The 16,639-nt window shown below is 37.8% G+C and overlaps 1 protein-coding gene across 11 annotated transcripts in view; it reads right to left on the reverse strand.

Annotated features, from left to right (window-relative positions):
• Positions 1-1,464: 1,464 nt before the first annotated feature.
• RCBTB1 (RCC1 and BTB domain containing protein 1) overlaps positions 1,465-16,639 on the reverse strand; it is a 65,336-nt gene continuing 50,161 nt past the window's right edge. For all 11 annotated transcript variants that reach the window (XM_061170901.1, XM_061170902.1, XM_061170894.1 and 8 more), the window contains 4 exons: positions 13,739-13,865; positions 11,425-11,576; positions 10,413-10,543; positions 1,465-3,762 (listed from right to left, as the gene is read on the reverse strand). In XM_061170901.1, coding sequence (XP_061026884.1) covers positions 3,622-3,762; positions 10,413-10,543; positions 11,425-11,576; positions 13,739-13,865 — 551 coding nt within the window. In that variant the 3' untranslated portion in view covers positions 1,465-3,621. The remainder of the gene's footprint in view (positions 3,763-10,412; positions 10,544-11,424; positions 11,577-13,738; positions 13,866-16,639) is intronic.

The raw sequence follows: 16,639 nt of genomic DNA on the forward strand, positions 1-16,639 counted from the left end.
TATAAATGGAGTATAATCTATAAAAATTTTGAATCACTATGTTATATATCTAAAACTAAGATAATATTGTAAATCGACTATACCTCAATTAAAAAAAAAAAAAAACCAAGACTCCATCCCACACCCACTGAATATAGATTTCCCCTGGTCTAGATGATGCTGTAACTTCAGCTTCCCTCCCTGATGTTACATCCTATAGCAAAGCTTATCTGAGTAACAGTTCTGATGTCATGATGTTTATTTCTTAAAAAAACCCTCTGTCCACCACTTTACTTTCAAATTTCATGGTGGTAACTCAGTACAAGGGAGCAACATGTATTTGTCATCAAGTGGCAAATATCGGGCAAATTAAAACAGACCTGGATTTTTACTTTAGCAGTGCCACTGCTGAAAAAAATTATTTAATATGAGACTAATTCTGCCTACTTTATGGTACAAAATGTGGGCACTAAAAAAGAAAATGCATGTGAAGCACAGGGCACAAAATGCCCGGCGTTGTGGGAAATAAATGTTCTCATCCACACCACACACACAAACACATGCCCTCCCCTTGCCAACATTTCTGCCTGAGGGGCCCTGGTTTATTTTCCCCATTCTAACCAAACAAACTTCCTTATGGTAAAATTCTGGAAGGCTCATTATTCCCCACCTCTAAGCCTTTGCTTGGGCCACTTACTGCTGTTTTGGAAATGAGCTAAAAGGACATTTGTGTTGCCCCCTCTGCTGCACAAACATGACCTTCAGAACAATTGCTTCTCATACTAACCCTATTGGGTTTCCTCTCAATGACTTACAAAAAGCTGTTTATAGATGTTATTATGTTGTTAATTCCTAAACCTCTCTCCCAATAATTTTTACATTCCTTGAGGATAGGGACCATGTCTCTCCCTTCATTTATAAGTCCCCAAAAGGATCCAGATACATTTTTCTACTGTGACAGTTCAATTGTAGTATCTTTCAACAGGAATAAAACCAAAGCATATCTTCTGGGGTGGGGAGGATAGTTGAGAAACAGCATGTTCATGGTGGTACCTGTTTTTAGTCTGATACCCAAGAATCACAGTACTGGTTTTTTTTTAAAACTGTGGCAAAATACACATTACCACGTTAACCATGCTTAAGTGTACAGTTCAGTGGCGTTAAGTCCATTCACATTGTTGTGTATATCCATGCACAGAACTCTTTCCATCTTGCAAAACTGAAACTCTGTACCTATTAAACAATAATCCCTCATACCCTTTTTCCCAGCCCCTGCCAACCACCATTCTACTTCCTATGAATCTGACTACTCCAGGGACCTCATGTAAATGGAATCATACAGTACTTGTCCTTTTGTGACTGGCTTATTTCACTTAGCATAATGTCCTCAAGGTTCATCCAAGCTGCAGCATGTGTCAGAATTTCCTTTCCTTTTAAGGCTGCATATTATTGATTTTTGAGAGGGAAAAAATAACTCTACATGCCTATTTTAATAGATTGCTTTATTTATTAATATGTCACTCTAAACACTACATAAATACAACCTATATAACTAGTGTATCAAACCTTGTTCCAGTAGGAAGTTCAAGAGTACATTTTAGGGCTATTTGAAGAAATACCAATACTTTGGCTTTCATTATTATATCAGATGAACAAAACAATTCAAAGAATAGTTTCCATCTCCTGCTATGATTAACAACAAAACCAAGTAGAAAAATAAGAGAGCATATTTAAAAAAAAAACAACACAAGATACTCAAGTACTTTCTGAAAGACTTTTTTCTGTTCTCTTCACTGAAAATATACTCATACAAATTATTCAGTAATCTAATATGATAAGTGGTTCTTCACCTATTGGGAACTCAGTAAATATCTGTTTAGTGAATGAACTATCTATGGAAATGGATCTATGTTAATTTGTGCTTTTTTAAAGTTTTTTTTCAAGTAAGAGCAATAGTAAACTTACTGAAGTTCTTGTTTTGTCCAGATCATAAGCCTATAGACAGTGATTGTTAGAAACACTACCCATCATAGCTAATAATCAAATTAATGTACATTTATCAACCTAGTAAGAAAATTCTATTATGTTGCAGAACTAATTCTAACCTAATAACTCATTGGGCTTCGATCACTTGCAACATGGTCAAGAAAAGGGGGCTGGGACTTCCGGGTTTGTGTTTATTTCACCTATCAATGAATTTCCATCTTTGGGCCCTCACCCCCCAACATACACTTAGAAACATTGCTAAAAACAGTAGCTGCAGCATCTCTTCACCCTCTTGTTAATTGGGGTCTGAAAATGGATTCGGTCTCTAAATTCAGATGGAGGACCTTACAAACAGGAAACAGTTCACTAAAGGAGCTCCCACAAATGGAAATGAGTCCGTGGGCCAGAGAGCAGAACAAAGCTTTGTTCTTGAAGCAAGCTCAACGGGCACACATGATAAAACTCAGAGTTGAACACTCTTACTTCCCAAAGTCACATTTCATAACCAGACCAAAAAAACGCCCTCATAATTTAGATCCTTTTTCAAAGTTACCTAACACAATTAAAAGGAAAGGAAAATCAAATGTGAAAGCTGGTGACATTTCAAATAAGCAAAATGTGTGACAGCATTTGGCATAGATAAAAATCGATAAAACAAATTCTATTAAGTCCTGTAAGAAACTTGGTTTTAAGAACCACTTAAAAAAAAAAAAAAAAAAAAAGAACCACTTATTTGAGTCAGACGTAGCAGACCTGATGATTCAGCAACCACAATTCAGGAAGGCAAGAGTACACTGAATATATCACTATTTTCCTCTTATATGATTAGCATTTAGAGGAGAAAAGGTGGGGGGATTTAAATTTGGGTTCTCAAATTTAACCTTAATAAAACGCTGTTAGTAGTGGAGACTCTGAGTTATAAAATATCCACTTTCACCCAAATGACGTTTCTTTCATTATCAAGTTTTCACAGATAGTTCTACATTACTACTCTTTATGTACTTAAGTCTTAAGAGAAACCCTGACTAACCTAGAAATTCATCTTCAAATAATTATCATTTCAATAGGCTTATATTAAATTGAATATTATTTTGAAGTTAAAAAAGTCATCAATAATGCAAATACACAAACAAAAGCCTCAGGCAATCTTAACTATTCCTTCACAGTGAGGCTACTGAACTAGCAACTAATGGAGCCCTTCAACAAGCCCCCAAGTCAGCATCTGTCATTCCCAGCGGGGCCTCTACATCTCTCACAGTTGGCACCCTATCCCAACCCCTGGCGTCAAAAGGGTTGTTGATATGTAAGCCAGGAGACTTGCCACAAAGCCCCCTTTCCAACTTCAGGAGTTCCTCTAATCAAAACCAAACCAAACAAAAAACAAACAACCAGCTAGACTTTCACCCTTTTACGATGTCCCAGCCAAACGTTAAGGTCACATTTAAAATATACACATCTGGAAATAAGGGTTGTTTAAAATGGGTTCAGGAAAAGCCGTACACGCTTCCTGTATCCCTACACAGAGAACTGTATCTCCATGTGAGCAAAACAACCTGATGGGCTCTTTTACCTGCAGAATGACATCACCCACAGAGCACAAACGGCACACCAGCACCAGCCCCAGAGCACTCACACAAAACCCAGCAGTCTTGGGCTTCAGTTCTTAAAGGCTCCACATTTACTGGCTTTAGCAATGAACTCCTTTAGCAGAGGGCCATCCATTTGCCAAAATGCTGCAGTCTGTGTAACTTCTGTCAAATGATTGATGCAAAACTTAAAGCAGAATTCTTCTAAATCCTGGACACACACAACAAAAATAAAAACAAGAAGAGGCCTTTTTTAATTAACTTCGAATTACTTCTCTCCAGCTCCCTCACCCTCCCCCAGAAGAGATTTGAGGCCAGAAACCTCAAACTAGGCAAACAAGTGACCACAGGTACATGTCAGAAAAATACAAACTATTTACTCACCACACGGTAAAAGCAATGGTTCCCCTACTCAAGTCTGACTCTTCAAAACACACACACACACACACACACACACACACACACACACTGGGGGGGTGATTTCCTCATGGTTATCACATAGTCTAGTCACTCAAAGACATGGTTTTAAAAAGCTGAAAGCAACTTTTGTCCATATCATATGTTTTACCACATTCAAGAAGTCAGAGAAAAGAATTAAGATGTGGGTCATTTGGTCCAAGGAAGAGAAGACTTTAAGAAACAGAAAAGTGATGAAGAGAAATGGTCAACCTAAAGTGACACATTAAAAATAAAACTTCCAAAGACCTTAAATTCACTTTCATGCTCTCCTATATAAAAATGCCTTCATTTTTAAAGCCACAAAGAATAATATACTACAACTTCCACCACGCTAATTTCTCGGATAGTCAATCCACAAAAGAATAGTCACAGAGACTTGACTTTTCAGTTAGACAAATGGAAGTTACCAACTACCAACATTCAGAGGGAGAGTAACATACACAAGTGGCAAATCAGAACAATTTAAAAATCTATTTCTGGGGCTTCCCTGGTGGTGCAGTGGTTGAGAATCCGCCTGCCAATGCAGGGGACACGGGTTCGAGCCCTGGTCTGGGAAGATCCCACATGCCGCGGAGCAACTGGGCCCGTGAGCCACAACTACTGAGCCTGCGCGTCTGGAGCCTGTGCTCCGCAACAAGAGAGGCCGCGATAGTGAGAGGCCCGCGCACCGCGATGAAGAGTGGCCCCGGCTCGCCGCAACTAGAGAAAGCGCTCGCGCAGAAACAAAGACCCAACACAGCCAAAAATAAATTAATTAATTAAAAAAAAAAATACCTGAATCCATGTTTTTTAATAAGAGATTCCCAGTGGGGTGAATGGACAGCTGAATGCTCAGATGTATTACAATAAACTAAAATGTTAAACAATAGAAAACATTCTCTCTCTCACATTATTATTAAAGAAAAAGCACTACTCCTGGTATCATAACCCAATGGTTAATAAATAGCTCTAGGGACTAAATTATATTCCATGGAAAGATGAAAGTCATATTTTAATCTTGTTTATCAAAAATAGAAAACTAGTTTATCTACATATAACTTAGGAAGGAGCCAGTCATAGCACAAAAAGTTCTTCAAACCATGTAATGTAACAGATAAGGATCTTTAAATATTAAGTTTTAATTACATAATTTCAAATTCAAAGGAGAAAGAGAGGGCACTAAATTCTGACACTGCAAAACCTTACCACTTCTATATCTGCTTATTTGGAATTAAAGAGCTTTGTAGTATAATGAAAAAGTGAGTTTATTCAGTTTACTAACTGTATAGATTACCTTGAGTATAAACTTTAAGAACTTTTTTATACAGTACAGGTATACAAATGGTGCTTCTAATTACAAATCAGTTCATATACCTATGAAAATAGTTTTATCAAACTGCCTTCCCTTCCCCTCCAATTAGTTTGGAAAGATTTCTCAGTACAGTTGATACTTGAAAAACACAGGGGTTAATCCAAGTATAATTAATAGTTGGCCCTCCACAATCGCAGGTTCAACCAACCGTGGATCGTGTAGTACTGTAGTATTTACTATTGAAAAATATCCACATATAAGTGGATCTGTGCAGTTCAAACCTGTGTTGATCAAGGGTCAACTGTATTCAACAGTTTCAAGAATACTGAAAATAATCTAAATCTGGGTTGTTTAAATAACTAATTACACCTTGGATAAGGCAGAACTTGGGAAAAGGAAGCATTGAACACACTTGAAGAGAGAAACTGGAATTTGCACGTTCATTTGCCTGAACCAGAGAGTGGCACAGCCAAGCACATTCACTTCACAACCTGAGCCAGTGTGCTATTGATGTTGACGTGTGGATTAGATAAACACCCTTCTGATAATTCTTAAATACTATAAAAACCTACATGATCTGTTCACCTCACTCTGCAAACGATCAGATCTTCAATTACCTAGAAGAAAATGCAACCCTTACCCAACTAATAAGTCAACTATAACAGGACTGCTGGGCTTTAAAAAAAAATTTCTAAGAAGGATGAGAAGGAGCACTTGACCAGTAGATGAAAAAAGTTCCTAAGAGTCTTCTCAAGGCCATGGAATAAGAAAGTGGGGAAGGGTGTAAAATCAAGGAGTCTAATATGGTATTCTTGGTGTTTTAGAAACCAAAGTCCATGTTTATGACATTCTGTGGTGGAATTATTATAAAGTGGTTCTGAGGCACATCAGATTTGTTATAATTAGTAAGGAAGATCAAAATAAAATATTGCTATTCTAAATTTACAAATTTGCTCCAAATCTTTAAGCATTTAAATTAAATTATTCCAATCACTATACACACTCTGAAAATAAGTTGTTTTTCCTTTCCACAGATTTTCTTTAGAAACCAAAACACAGAGAATTGATGGTCTTAATATCCACATTTTAAAAATGCTAATGCAGCCTTCAACGGAGTTCTTATCCAGCCTTAAAATCTAAAATACATGAGAGTGCTAAGACTTCCTGTGGAAGGACACTTGGCCAGGGTGAGACCTCTGTGTCACAGGCCACCCTTGAGACACATTTCAGATGGCAGATACCGAGAACCACACCTAACTGTCCAAACGTGTTGTTAAAATAATTAGATAACAAAACCCAAACACTGTAAGTCTCGAATTCACTTGATAATATAGTTGACCCTTGAACAACGCAGGTTTGAATTGCACGGGTCCACTTACCCAGGATATTTTTCAATAGTACATACTACAGCACTACAGGATCCAAGTTTGGTTGAATCCGCAGATGCAGACGAACCAGGGATATGAAGGGCTGACTGTAAGTTATACGCGATTAACCCCTGCATTGTTCAAGGGTCAACTGCATATCAAGTACAAAATATTCCACATCAAAGTAGGTTTTGATTTTGTTTTGTAGAATGTATTTAAGTGTCTCACTATACTGGAAAAAAATTTTAAAGGTGCCTTCTCTCACTACCCAAAAAGTATTTTACAGTCTACTGATCACAAAAAACTTTTAATTTAACCCCTTGAAAAAAGAAATAAATGCTGACCATCTGGCTTTAGCATGAAGTTTTCCAATACTCATATCCCAAATCAGTTTTGGAATTAGATTCCTGGCTCATATTTATTGCTTCCCACCAAAAGCAAAATTTTAAGACATAGCTGCTCAGAAAGGAGGATTTTCTGGAAAGTTCTCTACTCTGGTTAAACAAAAAAAATTCCCCAACTGTTTCTTCTAATGTTCAAATAGACACAGAAAACAAAAATCTCTTGAAAAGAAACAGTATAAATAGAAGCATTTCAAAATGTTTATAATGTGATCAGAACTATCACGAGACAATGTTTTATACGCATTTTCTCCCTTGATGTCGATACTTATTCAGGTTTGTACTAGAGGAATATTTAAGTGCTCCTTCTCCAAGTCCTTCTTTACTTTTTAAAAACATGCAGAAAGTTTGACAATGCATTCATAATGCAAGGGTTACACAACAGTTAGCTTACTTTTTAAAATCTCCACAACTACTGAGTCAATATGTTTTTGCTCTTTTTATGTACGTCCATTTGCTTCAAAATTCTCTTGTCAAAAGGAGGCACGGGCTTCCCTGGTGGCGCAGTGGTTGAGAATCTGCCTGACAATGCAGGGGACACGGGTTCGAGCCCTGGTCTGGGAGGATCCCACATGCTGCGGAGCAACTGGGCCCGTGTGCCACAACTACTGAGCCTGCGCGTCTGGAGCCTGTGCTCCGCAACAGGAGAGGCCGCGATAGTGAGAGGCCCGCGCACCGCGATGAAGAGTGGCCCCCACTTGCCGCAACTATAGAAAGCCCTCGCACAGAAACGAAGACCCAACACAGCCATAAATAAAAATAAATAAAATTAAAAAAAAAAAAAAAAAAAAGAAAATGCTCCCTATTTAAAAAAAAAAAAAAAAAAAAAAAAAAAAAAAAAAAAAAAAAAAAAAAAAAAAAGGAGGCACGGAGGGCTTCCCTGGTGGCGCAGTGGTTGAGAATCTGCCTGCCAATGCAGGGGACACGGGTTCGAGCCCTGGTCTGGGAAGATCCCACATGCCGCGGAGCAACTAGGCCCGTGAGCCACAACTACTGAGCCTGCGCGTCTGGAGCCTGTGCTCCGCAACAAGAGAGGCCACGATAGTGAGAGGCCCGCGCACCGCGATGAAGAGTGGCCCCCACTTGCCGCAACAAGAGAAAGCCCTCGCACAGAAACGAAGACCCAATGCAGCCATAAATCAATCAATCAATCAATCAATAAATAAGGCACGGAGGAACCACAGTAATTTTTAGAGCAAAGAGAAGAAACATGAGAGGCAGGTAGTCTCCATCCTCCCAGCATTTCAACCAACAGAGTGAAGGGAAAGTCAAGTAGGGTCCCCAAGTTCAATGTCTGAAAATAACGGATTTTGCAGCTAATTTCCAATCTGCCTTAGGAGCAGCTTCCCATCAACTAATATATATAGTAAGTGGGTTTTATTTTTATATTCTAGAAACTTCATTTATTTACTTTCTACATTCTACAGTATTAAGGAAATAAAACGTAAAGCTACATTAGTCAATTACATAACTCCCAACACAATCAAAACCATACAACCTAGAAAGAAGGCTTTCTGCCTTCTATTTTCTAATTTTTCTACAGTGAATGTGTAATATTTGTGGGGTTGTGAGTTGTTGTTTGTTTTTACATTTTTTTAAAAAAGCACAACTTCATGGTGAGGTGTTTCAAATATTACACATTCATTCGTTCATTTAACTCAACATACATTTCTGAGTGCCAACTATATGCCCGCACTGTGACAGACTCTGGGGAAGCACATGCGTTTGTGGTCTCAAACAAGGGACAGCTTTTAATGTATCTATACCTGATATCAGAAAAGTGAACACTAGTGAAGGAAATGATCAACCGGCCTCGGTAGAAGTGGAATAAGGCATTTTCTATAAACTTTCTGGGGTAGATTTTAGCTGAAAGTGAGAAAGAAATTTCCAGCAACTCGAGCCGAGATATCTGCCTCTGCCCAGGTGGTTCTGACTGGTTTTGGTCAGCAAGATCCTAATCCCAAGAATATGGAACTCATCAGCACTGAGGAGGAGTATGGTGAGACACAGAAGATTCTAAAGTAAATCACCAAATGGACAGAAAAGCCATGGACCAATTTAAAATTACATAATTGGGCAAAAGTAAAATCTAAAGACATAGCGTTTCTAATAAAGATGTTCACGATGACAAAGAAAAGGTAGGAAGAAAACTGTATTTCCATTTCCCATTAGAAATGACTGACTTTGATCATCATTCCATCTGTTGAAAAGGTCACAGAGAAAATCAGCTATATCTGACTTTATCAAATATTTATAATGATAATATAACCTGAAATAAAGATAGGATACATTTTGAAATTGCAAGATATAATGGTCCATTTCGATCCCCACATGTGACAAAGATGAAGTCTATCCTCCACCACATCCCCAAGGCCACAGCTGCAGATCTTCATGGGTGTCTGGTAAATTCCCTGATACCAGGTAATCTGCCTCATCATATGATGACAAAATACCTATAAGAAAGACTAATTGTGCCATTTAGGGTACACACCTTAGCTAGACATCTGGAACTCCAAAACTCTTGCTCTTTGACTTTTATTCTCCATGAATATGTAAAACCAACCATACCAGCCTTTAGTTCACTAATTATCCTTCATGCATCCTTCACGCGGTACAATCTTCATTCAGTTCAACAAACATTTATCACGTGCCAGGCACAAGGCACACAGATGAGTAAGATACAGTTCCTGCTCGGAGGGAGCTTACAATCTGATGATATCGTGGCTCTAAGTTAACTTAAAGAAAATGTACATAAATGTCCCAAAACACAAGACTCCCTAAAGCCCATTCATTCAGAGACTCTCTAGAGATCCATCAATCAATCCAATATAAAAAGAAAACAAACAAAAAGGAGTCCAGAGCAAGCTCTTCACCCATGAATAACCGTGAGTGATAATTAGACGATGACAGAATTTCAGAGCATACACAGCTATAAATCACAGGGCAGCCTTGGCTTACGACAGGGGAGAGCTGGGGAGACAGCAAAGTGGATCTTGAGAAAAATATATTAAGCTGACCTGGAGGAATACTTGAAACTAAAATATGCTGTTTTTTAGTCCCATTAGGTATGGCACTTTATATTCCAACCTGCAGTATAGCTGCTGGGACTTCAGTTAGCTTCCTATCTTAGGTAAAAATATAAGTAGAGAAATAACCATTTTTGAAACTATGAACAGAGAATAAAGCAAGCCAGATTTCGTTTTTTAGGGGTCAATCAGTTCAATGATTCCCTACATAGAAGTGAAGTTACTCATCACGCTTCTTGTCTCATACAAGAAAGGGGGGAAACGTGCTCACGGGGAGTTAAGGGCGGTTTGTGTTTCTGCTTATTGTTTTATGTTACCTCTGCATCATATCTGACCGCGGCAGAGAACAATGAAAAGGCATTCTCCACAGTGATTCCTCGCTTGATAATGTGCTGACAAAGTTTCTTCAGTCTGTTTTCACAGTAAGACGTCGCCAAATCCAAAAGGCCTAAAAGTAAAATGTGGAAAGCTTAACTGAGGTTCCAATAATTTCCAATAATTTATAAATATATATATATTTCATTTTGGTGAAGAGTTATGTAGATAAATCAGCAGAAGCTTCTTAGGGAATAACACTCTGAATTTTATTAAATAAATTCTCTTTTTCAGTCCATCCCTTCCCCACCTCCCAAACATACCTCTCCTATACTCACTTTATACAATTCCTTCTGTAGTACAAAGGAAGGGGAAAAAATTGAATTTCCCCCCTCATTTTGTTTCCAAAATGATACGCTAAATCCATTAGCAACTTATACTTCAGTATTAAAAAAGTAAAATAAGACCATAGTCATATATAGTGTCCATAATTATTAACCATATCTATACAATACTATCTTTAAAAAAATTTTTATTGAAGTACAGCAACTTATACTTCAGTATTAAAAAAGTAAAATAAGACCATAGTCATATATAGTGTCCATAATTATTAACCATATCTATACAATACTATCTTTAAAAAAATTTTTATTGAAGTACAGTTGATTTACAATGTGTTAATTTCTGCTGTACAGCAAAGTGACTCAGTTATACACAGGTATACATTCTTTTTTATATTCTTTTCCATTATGGTTTATCCCAGGATATTGAATATAGTTCCCTGTGCTATACAGTAGTGTTGTTTATCCATTCTATATGTAATAGTTTGCATCTACTAACCCCAAACTTTGAGTCCATCCCTCTCCCAAATACAGTACTACTTTTTAAAGGCATTTACTTCAAATCTTTCGTAAAAACCAACAAACCTGAAACTTTTTACATTTCAATACTGTAAGAATACAGGGAGTTATATTTTTGACCCTGTGCCCTGGTCAGTCCCAACGTGGCTGGTACCTATAGCATCTTCAGGCGGCAGATCCACTGTATCTGTGTAGAGGTACTGGAGAAAGGCACGGTACACTGGGTAGGAAAACTGGTCTATTTCTATCACCTCCTTCATGTCCTCATTCCAATAAGACTGGAACATGGATCGAAAGTGCTCACACCTAAAATGGAACAGCAAAAGTTACCTAATTAAGTTGATGAAATCACGGATAAACAAATATTACAGGTATGCTTAACTACTACTATCTGAGTAGTATTGGGTTGGCCAAAAAGTTCGTTCGGGTTTTTCCGTAAGATGTTACGGAAAAACCCAAATGAACTTTTTGGCCAACCCGATACATTCATTCCATGTACAAGAACCCACACATATTCCGCAGGCAAGGGCTTTTACATTCACCTTTTACGTACACTCACTTTCATTTTTTTATACTGCCTATTAAATAGTAAGAATTATACATGGAGCCTAGAAGTACCTACCACTTCAACAGTACCACTGTTTGCATTTGATAGACCCCGTTCAGATCAAGTTTTTCTGCTTGCTTGTTTTTTTTAAAAAATGTTGTATAGAAGGGCATTTTAAACAATGAAATTAAAAGAAATTCAGAAATGAGTGTTCAAACTTTTGATATATGTTCATGTCATTCAAATGATTCATTTTTTGTGTGTCATGTAACCAGCATATTCTTGAAACTGTTTTAAATGTTAACTGAACTATATTTAAGAGGATTTTTTTTCCATTACCTTACATGACAATTTTCCTTCTTTTCTGACTCATCTTCAAAACAGCCACCGCCGCTATTTTGTTCTTTTGCTCTGACCTGCTCCCCTCCCTCTCCTCCCAAGCCTGTTACCAATTTATTTATAAAACACATTCACTAGAATAGTCACATATTTCTTTCAAGAAAACCTAAATAGGTCTTTTCGTATTGTATTTCATACACAAATCCACCTATATGAGGAACTGATTTCTTTCTATTTGTTTATTTATTATTTTTGGCTGCATTGGGTCTTCGTTGCTGCACGCGGGCTTTGTGTAGTTGCAGCGAGCGGGGGGCTACTCTTCGTTGAGGTGCACTGGCTTCTCATTGTGGTGGCTTCTCGTTTCAGAGCACGGGCTCTAGGTGCGTGGGCTTCAGTAGCTGTGGCACGCGGGCTCAGCAGCTGTGGCTCACGAGCTCTAGAGCACAGGCTCAGTAGTTGTAGCGCATGGGCTTAGTTGCTCCGCAGCATGTGGGATCTTCCCAGACCAGGTATCGAACCTGTGTCCCCTGCATTAGCAGGCGGATTCTTAACTACTGCGCCACTAGGGAAGTCCCTATGAGGAACTGATTTCTGAATATTCAATTTTCTTCAAGTATAACATACTTTATAATTTTTAAAAAATCACCTTTTCAAATCCTTTTAAAATGAGTTACACTATAAACACAAAAATACTTTCAATATCCATTCAGAATACTAAAAGAATGGCTCCACTTACAAAGGAACTTACCTCATCCGGGAAGTAAAAAGATACAGTTGTCTAAGCAAGAACTAACAGATGAAATCGGTCAGAAATATACAGGAAAGGAACAGACAGGCTGGCCACAGGTTCACAGATAGAAACATTTCCCCTTCACCTTTTCAGTTAATACTTTGGTGCAGATACTTACTGCCTTAAAGTAATGAATGACATAGCTTTTCGGTTCCTTAAAACTTGTTATTTTGTAAATAAATATTTAACTACATTTTCAAAACAGACTTGTAAGTGGCTAGTTTAACTCTCAGTGGTCTGATTTTATGTGCCTCTTTCTCTGTAATGGCAGCCTCAGTGAGCAATGGTCCAGGTACTAATAAATACAAAGTTCCCTCACATTTATACAAAGAACTCCTGCCATTTACTATATTTAAAAACATTTCTTTAATTGTGAATTAGATGTCTCTCAGGGCTAGGAAGTCCAGTATTCCTAAGAGTTTTCTGCTTATGGAAAATGAATCTTTAATTAAGAGTAAAAAAAGATATATATAGGCTTTTCACTGATAATCTTTTGTATTTTCTTAAACCTTATATACAAATTTTTTGATCAAAATAAATATTCACGATCTCCATTTGAAAAACAACACAGAAAAATACATTACACTTTTTCTAAAAGGCACATGAGTGCACACACACACAAACACACACACATAACACGCAAAACTCTTCATAATGAATGGATTGAGTTGTGCCATTTCTCTCTACTACCAAGATTATTTCTTATTAGTCCCCATTTTGTGGAATAACAAAGAAATGGATATTGTAGAAGAAAGTAAGGTTATTGATGACTCTAAACTCATGTGAAAATACCTGATTTTCAAAACAGCTTTATGGACATGGATATATTTCCCATCAATTCGAAACTTCAGATCGGCAGTTTCTGGACTGTCAAATTCTTTCTTCAGTGACTCTGCAACTGTTAAAAAGTCTTCATGCTCTGAAGGAAACGAGCACGTTAATACAGGAAGCTCAGGAAACATGTTCAAGCTTTGAAAGACTTCAGAAAGATAATGATTAGCATGATGGATAATTCCATTAGATTTTTTCCAGAAGAGTTCAGACCTTACTCAACAAATCAATTTCACAGTATTAAATTAAAATCAATGTCACAGAAATTAAATTAAATTTCACAGGCTAATGGGGAAACAAAAAATCAGGGACCCTCACTGGCACTGAATGAAGGTACTATAGACGCAGGAGACAGTTTTTGTCGTCCCCTGAGATGAGAAGGTGATTCTCAGCAGCTGCTGTTACCTAAATGTCCTAAGTGTATAAACTTCAGAAAAAGATACATATTTGGAAAGGCCAAATACCAGTCTGACATGCTAAGTTAGACATTAAAAACGTGTATTTTTTTAAAAAAAGAGAAAATTATAGATCATGATTAGGTAACTACTTCTCTCAAAAATTGAGTGGTGCTCTTCTAAGGCTAAGAATTTATCAATTTTCCTCGACAGAAACTCTAAGGACACCTTTGCTCTGCTTTGGGATAGTTTCACGGAGTTGGTAAATTTGACTCAAGGAGTCCTACGAAACAAACTCACCACTTACGCTACGAGTTGTGTTCTTTCACAGGGTGACCCTTTTCCCTCGATATCTGGAATCTAAACGTCCTTCTTAACGCTAAAAATTAATGCAGTACAAGCAATAATCCTTACACACTATCTAAAGGCAGAGCAAATTTACTTAGTAGGAATGTATACTTAGAAAGAACAGCCTGATACAAAACCATGATCAGACTGCCTGATAGGAAGGTGTAAGTACATGGCATTCTTATATGTAAGTAGAATTGTGCTATCACGAAGAAAAGTAAAGGCACTTGTACAAACTCACGCAACACTTCCTTGTGCTTTCCATGTGTGAACAAAGGGAAAGAGGTAGAAGAAGGCTAATGGGGAAATTTTTAAATTCCAGAGACCCCCGCTGGCACTGAATGAAGGTACCATCGATGTAGGAGACAGATTTCCACGTCCCCCGAGGTGAGAAGGTGACTCTCAGCAGCTGCTGTTACCAGGGCAAGTCTCAGAGGAGGGACAACGGCTAAAAACTAGGCTGAAACTTAACAAAGGAGCTTTCCACGAGCTTTATTATCAGAATCTCCCAAGGAAATACCATTTGCCTAAGCCCTATTCCCTTAACGTACATCCTCCCCCTACCCTGACAATGCAGAGCTCTCTTGGCTGTGGAGGAGAGGTGGATAAGCTCTCAAAAACCAGGCTTTCCCTGACCCTGTAACCTGAATCCCCAGTGAATGAAAGGAAATAACTAAGATGGGCAGAGTCCAAGAGTCTAGATTGCTACCCAACCCCCACACCGAAAAAACAGCTTCTTATCAGTGCCTCAACTCCTGCATCTAGTCCTAAGGGTTGGACCATCTTGGTTTCTAGCAACAACTATAGTACCTCCCTTCAGAGAAGAAATGTTCTTCATAGGTGTGAATTCATCCTCTGACTTTCTTCCTGACACTCAGCTGAGATCAGAAACTGAGAGGAAACAAACACTTCTGACTTTTGGTGAGTGGACGAGAAAGAAGTCCCCTGGGAGATATATTCAGGGACCATACTTTTTCCAAACTTAATAACAGAAAATATTAGGATGTTTGGTCTGAAAAGAATGTCTTTTCAGGATTAGGATTTTAAAATGCAAGAACCTGAGGGAAGCCTTTTATAAACAGGGCCAGGTTAAGCAGTATATGGGACTCTGAGATGTGTACAGGGTCTATACATAGGTGTGATTACGGCCAAAGAGTCCCATTCTGTGAACTAAATTTTCTTTGATCACAATATTCACTGCAAAAAAAATACTGTATTATAAAGAACCTGGAAAAGTTCCATTTGTTTCACTTTAAGTTGAGCAGCAGTTTCACTTTTCCTAAACACACTCTTGCCCCCATGACCATACAGACTGGTCACCTGATGACGGGACAGCTCCAGCTACCTGACACACCTGAGCATGACATGTTATTACAAGACCTTCAATATCAATTGTTGAGCAACCCAAATCTCGTGTTGTCAACAGCTATATTAATTTTCAAGCACAGGGTATCATGACATTTATTTCCTCTGCATCACAAACAAAAGAACGATTTAGAAGAAATACATTGGCAAAAAGGTAGAAATAAACAAGAAATAAAAGAAAAAGAGATTAAAATCATCATGTTAATGGCTACTCAGCTTGATTACATTTTAACATTTTCAATCAACAATGGACCCTTGAAGAAGACAATATTCAGAAAAGGGACAGATTATATAACCAAAGATCAACCTGAATTCCACTATCCTTTTTTTTTTTAAGGCCAGGCCATGCGGCATGTGGGATCTTAGTTCCCTGACCAAGCATCGAACCTGGGTCCCCTGAAGTGGAAGCTCAGAGTCTTAACCACTGGCTACCAGGGGAGTCCCCCACTATCCTTTATAATACCTCTGTTTTGATCCCCTCCCCAAAAAAAAGTATTTGAGATTCATTGAAAGAAAAATAGGGAAGGAAAATGGAATTAACAGCTCCACAAAGTTAACAAAACCACAAGTTCTTCATTTTTTTTTTAAGTTCATTTTTGGTTCATGTCATATTAGATTATGTAATAAATTTAACATAACAAAAGCACTTAAGAACAGGTTCCTCAAACAAATAATTTGTACATGAACGTTCATAACAGCACTATTCACAATAGTCAAAAGGTGGAAACCATCCAAATGTCCATCAACAGATAAA

This window comes from Eubalaena glacialis, chromosome 16, assembly GCF_028564815.1.
Source record: "Eubalaena glacialis isolate mEubGla1 chromosome 16, mEubGla1.1.hap2.+ XY, whole genome shotgun sequence".
NCBI classification, from domain to species: domain Eukaryota; kingdom Metazoa; phylum Chordata; class Mammalia; order Artiodactyla; family Balaenidae; genus Eubalaena; species Eubalaena glacialis.